Source organism: Silene latifolia, chromosome Y, assembly GCF_048544455.1.
Source record: "Silene latifolia isolate original U9 population chromosome Y, ASM4854445v1, whole genome shotgun sequence".
In the NCBI taxonomy this organism is placed as follows: domain Eukaryota; kingdom Viridiplantae; phylum Streptophyta; class Magnoliopsida; order Caryophyllales; family Caryophyllaceae; genus Silene; species Silene latifolia.
The window spans coordinates 225057256-225063437 of record NC_133538.1 but is presented as its reverse complement, the minus strand read 5'-3'; the positions used below and the strand labels follow the sequence as shown (position 1 = coordinate 225063437).

General features: G+C 40.3%; 1 protein-coding gene across 1 annotated transcript; it reads left to right on the top strand.

Annotated features, from left to right (window-relative positions):
- Window positions 1-1977: 1977 nt before the first annotated feature.
- On the top strand, window positions 1978-2598 carry LOC141630153 (uncharacterized). The gene is made up of 2 exons (XM_074443021.1): window positions 1978-2298; window positions 2404-2598. Exons 1-2 carry the CDS (start codon window positions 1978-1980, stop codon window positions 2596-2598), a joined length of 516 nt encoding a protein of 171 aa, XP_074299122.1.
- Window positions 2599-6182: the final 3584 nt, after the last annotated feature.

The window sequence follows — 6182 nt, the reverse complement described above, 5'->3', positions numbered from 1 at the left end:
AAACCATGTTACAGTGAAAAACAGGTATCCTTTGCCAAGGATTGATGATCTTTTTGATAAGTTGAGTGGAGCCGGAGTGTTTTCCAAGATTGATTTGAGATCAGGTTATCACCAGCTGAGAATTGCAGATGAGGATATTCTTAACACAACTTTTCGTTCGCGGTATGGTCACTATGAGTAGGTGGTGATGCCTTTTGGGTTGACTAATGCACCGGCAGTGTTAATGGATCTTATGAACTGAATCTTCAGTCTGTTTCTGGATAGGTTTGTGGTGGTTTTTATCGATGACATCTTGGTCTATTTTAAGACTAAGGAAAATCACGAGGAGCATTTGAAGTTCGTACTGCAGACTTTGCGAGATAATCAGCTATATGCTAAGCTATCCAAGTGTGAGTTCTGGTTGGAGAGGGTGGCCTTTCTGGGTCATGTCATTTCAAAAGATGGTGTATCCATGGATCCTAGTAAGATCGAGGTGGTGTCAAACTGGGAAGCACCGAAGAATGCTGCTGAGATTCGGAATTTCTTGGGTTAAGCTGGCTACTAAGGGAGGTTCGTGAAGGATTTATATAAGATCGCTAGACCTATGACAGCTTTGATGAGGAAAGAGACCAGATTTCGTTGGGATGAGAGTTGTGAGATGGAGATCCAAACATTAAAGGAGCGTTTCACTACAACTCCCGTTCTACCTTTGCTTGATGGAAGTGAGAACTTCGAGGTTTATACCGATGCTTCGAAGAATGGGATGGGTTGTGTTTTGATGCAAAATAGAAAGGTCATTGCCTATGCTTTGAGGCAGTTAAAGCCATATGAGGATCCTATCCTACTCATGATTTGGAGTTGGGTGCAGTTGTCTTTGCTCTGAAGATTTAAAGGCATTATTTATACGGGGCAAGCTTTAAAGTGTTTTCAGATTATAAGAGCCTGAAGTACATCTACACTCAAAAGGAGATGAACATGCGTCAGAGAAGGTGTATGAAGCTTATTGGGGACTATGACAAGGAGATCGTCTATCATGAGGGAAAGGCTAATGTGGTTGCAGATTCTTTAAGTAGGAAGTGTGTGCATTTGCTATGCACTGCCATGTCACTAATGAAATTGAAGGATGGGATGACTAAGATGGGGATTCACATGAGTTGCAAGGGGGGTGCGATCAGTGATTTGACTATCGAGCCTGAACTTTATGATGACATCAAAAGGAAACAGATAATTGATCCCCAAGATTCCGGAGTTGAAATCAAGGGTAGGGAGTAGTACAGTTTCGAGATTTTCTATCCATATAAATGGGAGTGTTCGATTCAACGGGAGGTGGTGTCTGCCTAATGATACTAAGTTAAATAATTTGATTATGTCAGAAGCTCATTGCACTCCTTATTGGGTACATCCGGGCGGTAATAAGCTTTATAAGGACTTGAAAAAGATGATTTGGTGGCCCAATATGAAGAAAAAGGTAGCAGAATTTGCGGCTAGGTATTTAACTTTCCAAAGGGTAAAAGGGGAGCAATGGAGACCACAAGGTAAGATTCAGTCACTTGAGGTACCGTAATTGAAATGGGAATTGATCTCTATGGATTTTATCGTGGGGTTACCAAGTAGGGTAATAACATGATATGGGTGATTATTGACCGTCTGACAAAGTCAGCTCATTTTATTCCAATGAAAGATACTTGGAGTAAGATTCAACTGGCTCTTGGGTACAGGAAGCATGTGGTACGAATACACGGGGTACCAAAGGATATTATGTCAGATAGAGATGCGAGATTTATATCACGGTTTTGACATGAGTTACAGGAATTGATGGGGACTATCTTAAAGATAAGTACGGTGTTTCATCCTGCGACAAATGGTCAAACTAAAAGGACTTTAAAGACCTTAGAAGACATGTTGGGAGCTTGTGTGATGGAGTTTGGTGGGAGTTGGGAGGATAGACTTGATCTGTTAGAGTTTTTGTACAACAACAGTTATCACACAAGCATTGGGATGGCACCTTTTGAGGCGTTGTACGGAAGGAAGTGTAGGAGTCCGGTGTGTGGGGATGATAGTGTTGAAGCTGTGGTTTTAGGACCACAGATGTTGCAATATATGGTTGAGCAGGTAAACTTGATTCGACAAAAGATGAATGGAGGTCAAGATCGTCAAAAGAGTTATGCAGACTTGCATCGCAGGGATATAGAATTTGAAGTGGGTGATAAGGTCCTTTTGAAAGTATCACCTATGCGCGGCGTCATCATATTTGGCAAGAGAGGGGAGTTGAGTCAGAAATTCATCGGTCCATATGAGATTTTGGATCGGGTAGATGAGGTAGCTTATCAGCTAGCTTTACCACCATCTCTCGATCGGGTGCATAATGTTTTTTATGTGTAACAATTTCGGAAATATATGAGTGATCCATCACATGTGCTCGAGGTTGAGAATATCGAGTTGAATGAAGCTTTCACTTATGCGGAGGTACCAAAGGAGATATTAGATCGAAAGGTGCACAAGACAAGGAATGGTGAAACCGTCTTACTTAAAGTGCTATGGTCTAACCACAATGTGGAAGAAGCCACTTGGGATCCGGAAGAGGAAATCAGGGAACGCTACCTACATCTTTTTGAGTAGGTGTGTTTGGTTACGGGGTTGTATCCTTTGTCTTTTATGGGGTGTAGGAGATGATCGCATATGTTTGGGGTAGTTTTGAGGTCAGTATGGTTGTGTTTCGGATTGTGTGGACATAGTTGGTTATGGTTGGGTGCATGATTAGTGTCTGTTGAGTTGGGTGTTCTTTCGACTTGTATGGTTTGTAGGTTGGTTTTTGCATGTTGTATCAGGTATGGTGTGAACATTGGGGACGAAGTTCGTTTAAAAGAGGGAAGACTGTAATACTACGGTTTTCTTGTCTCAACTTACTCGGTCGAGTAAGTTGTCGAGTGCTTTTAAATAGGCTACTGTTTCAGGTGCACTTGGCCGAGTAGTAAGGAACTCGGTTGAGTAGGTCATTCTCGGCTGAGTACTTCAGGTACTCGAACGAGTATCCGGTCTGACGGGTTAATTTCCGCATTTTGATTAAGTTAATTGGAGAGGTATATTTAAGTCGTGTTATCAATGCTTAATAATTTTCTAAACACTTCTTAAGAAAACTGTACACTCCGTAACACTGCTCTCCAACTGTCTTAATCATTTCCAAGGCTAGGGTTCATAGATTTAGGGGTTTTCGTTCGTTTTTCCATGTCGATTCGATTAGTAAGTATTTTACATTTTGTCATTTATATATTTTGTTATAGATATACAAACCCTAATTGGGTGACTTAGGGTTTGGGATGAATTATCGTACGATGTGTAGTGTTTGATTGTATGATATCATAATAGGTGGGGACTTCGTAGAGGAGGCGTACTTGCTTGATTGCCGTGCTTGCTGTGCTTGCTTGGATCTTGATAAGGTAGGGTTTCCCTACTCAATTGGTTACATAATTAATTATAAGATGTGATTGTGGTTGATCGTTTGGCATTGTTATCGTTGAGATTGAGTTAATACACCGTATTTATATTTTTATATAATAATATTTTATTGTATCTATACGAGTTATGTTTGAGACGGAATAATAAAATAATAATTATTATTATTTTAGGATAATAATGATGATAATAATAATAAGTGGTAATAATAATACGCAATACAATGCATGTATACGTATCCGCATACTATCTTATGTATATATACCCTCACCTTATATACTCCACCCTTATCCACCCATCACCCTTATCCACTAAAAATCTCAACACAATTCTCACCCACCAAATTTTTGAGAGAAAAGAGAGAAAGAGAGAAAGTGGAGATTTTGCCCTCCGCCTCGAGATCGTAAGGTAAACCGTCTTAAACTAGCATTTATATGATTTAATTTATAGCGTTGACTCACCCATGACTTAGACCCACCGTGACGACCATAGGCCGCCGTTAACCGCCCAAATGGTGGTTTGACCGAGTATATATAATAGATTATAGCTGTTTTGTGCGATGGTCTTAAGACATATTTTTGACCCATTTTTTGTGACTATCTTGGGCTGAACTTGGGTGGGTTTTATCGAGGGTTGAGTGGGGGTTGTAGTGGTTGTAATGGGTGGTGGAATGGGTGGTGTTTGGGTGGTGTAAAACGAGTCCAAAAAGGGGCATACGGGTTGAGTCTTATTGTTGTTGTTGCTGCGGTTTTGGTTGTTATTGCTGGTGTTGCTGGGCTCGACAGGTGGTGGCCACGGATGTGGGGTCAAGCCATGACCACCGTGGTGGTGGTGGCCCACGGTGGTGGCTGCTTTGACGGTGTTAAAGGTGAGAAACCGAGTATGAGTGTATGTGTTGTTTGGTTGCTATTTGTTCTTATTGTGGCTGGTGTTTGGAGGCTCGGTTGGTGGCTATGGTGAGGGTGGTCCATGGTGGTGATGGTAGGTGGTGTTGGTCGTGGAGGTGGCGGCTTTGGGGGCTATTTTGAGGCTGGTTTAAACCATGGGTTTGGGTGTGTTTTCGCGGGTATGGGTAGTGTGTTTAAGACGGGTTTTAATTATTGTATAACGGGTTGAGTCGGGATTTGAACCTAGTAGTTGGCGGGTAGTTGAGACGGGACTTGAATTTAATTATATTAAATTATATAATCATAATTTAATTAGATTAGTTAATAGTTAAATATATTTAATTATTATATTTAGGTGACGGTTTTGTGGAAGAATATTATTAGCCGGATTGCTTACGGAGTTTGCCAAAAGGTAGGTTAATCCTACTCAGTTTCAATATGCATTTGAATTTTAATAAGAGTCTTATTTTAATTGTCATTGCATTATAACATGATTTTGGTTGAGACGGTTGGATGAGTCGGTAATTGACATATTGTGTGGGATCTTGCATTTATTGTACTTGGCATGTATATTGGATTATATGACGATTGTGATTGCTGGTTGTTGTTGAGGGGACGGGAGGCGGTTGGGAGACCGTCTTCCGGTTGAGTCGCCTCTTGGAGCTTTCCCACTCCAAGAGGGATGTGCACATTGACTTGAGTTTGGAGGGACGCGTGTGGTTGAGACCCGCCGTCTGGCATGGATCCAGTTGGCTTTCGGACCAGATACGTCTGGGCGTGTTGATGCGTGTATTTTATATAAGTATTTTGTACTTCATATGTACGCATTTCTATGCATTTTGTGTTGTGTTTAGCTACAAATGTCCCCCGAATTGTCTACTTTGGTTTCTCTTGTATTATTTACAAGTATGAACCGGAAAGGACCATAATCAAGCCTAAAACACGTCCCTATGCATGCATTTAGGAGATGAGTTGAGTCGGAGCTTGGAAACTACTAATTGTGATGCGCAAAGAAATAAGATAGCTAGGCGAGCAAAGGAAGAACTTCAAATTCCAAATGCCCACTTTAAAGACCTATATCTCGAGTTCTACAACTAGTTTATAGGTGATTCCAATTGTAGATAAAATCTTGTCCTCTTAGCTTTCCCACGCCACCGGAAACGCCCTATTTTCCCAAGTAATGAAGAAATGGCAGCCGTTTAAAGTTCAGTGCACGAAGCAGGAATTGTGCGCTGGAAAGTACTCGATCGAGTACAATTGTGTTCGATCGTCCCCTTTTTCTACTCGATCAAGTAGTGCCTACTTAATAAGTGTTCGATCGAGTACCTAAAGTACTCGTTCGAGTGGTTTTAGCTTGGATTTGCTCAATCGAGTGATATAAAAGTCCTCGATCGAGTATTTAGCTATTATACTCGTGATTTTTAATCCGTGTTTAGGTTATCTTTTGTTTATTTTCACTTCCCTATATAAGGAAGTCGTCATTAGGTTAATAATCATCATTTATCACATATCATATACTCTTAATCACTGTTTTACTCTTAATCACTCCTGCTACCTTGTTCTTTTGCCGGATTCTAAACTTCTGTAACCTTTCTTCTCTTTTTTTTTTTATTAATTCTCTTTTGCTTATTCCTTCATTATGTTTGTTCTTGCTTCTTGCTTTTCTTTTGCTTTATTCATTATTATGTTTAGCTAATTCTTCTGCTAGGATTTAGGAGATTCAATGAATTGATGTTAGTTGCTAATTAGGTTTGCAGATCTGTTGCTTAAATCATGTCTTTGTTGTTAATCACTTCATATAATTGTTCTTATCTACTTGAGTCGACACAACTAGATAATTAATCGTGGTAAGCCTTGACCTAG

What these genes read in the sequence shown, in the direction of transcription:
- LOC141630153 (XM_074443021.1), top strand. Translation starts at nt 1,978, where the DNA reads ATGGCACCTTTTGAGGCGTTGTACGGAAGGAAGTGTAGGAGTCCGGTG. An exon ending in TTTTGGATCGGGTAGATGAG is followed by an intron (nt 2,299 to 2,403) that starts GTAGCTTATCAG and finishes CATGTGCTCGAG; the next exon opens with GTTGAGAATATCGAGTTGAA.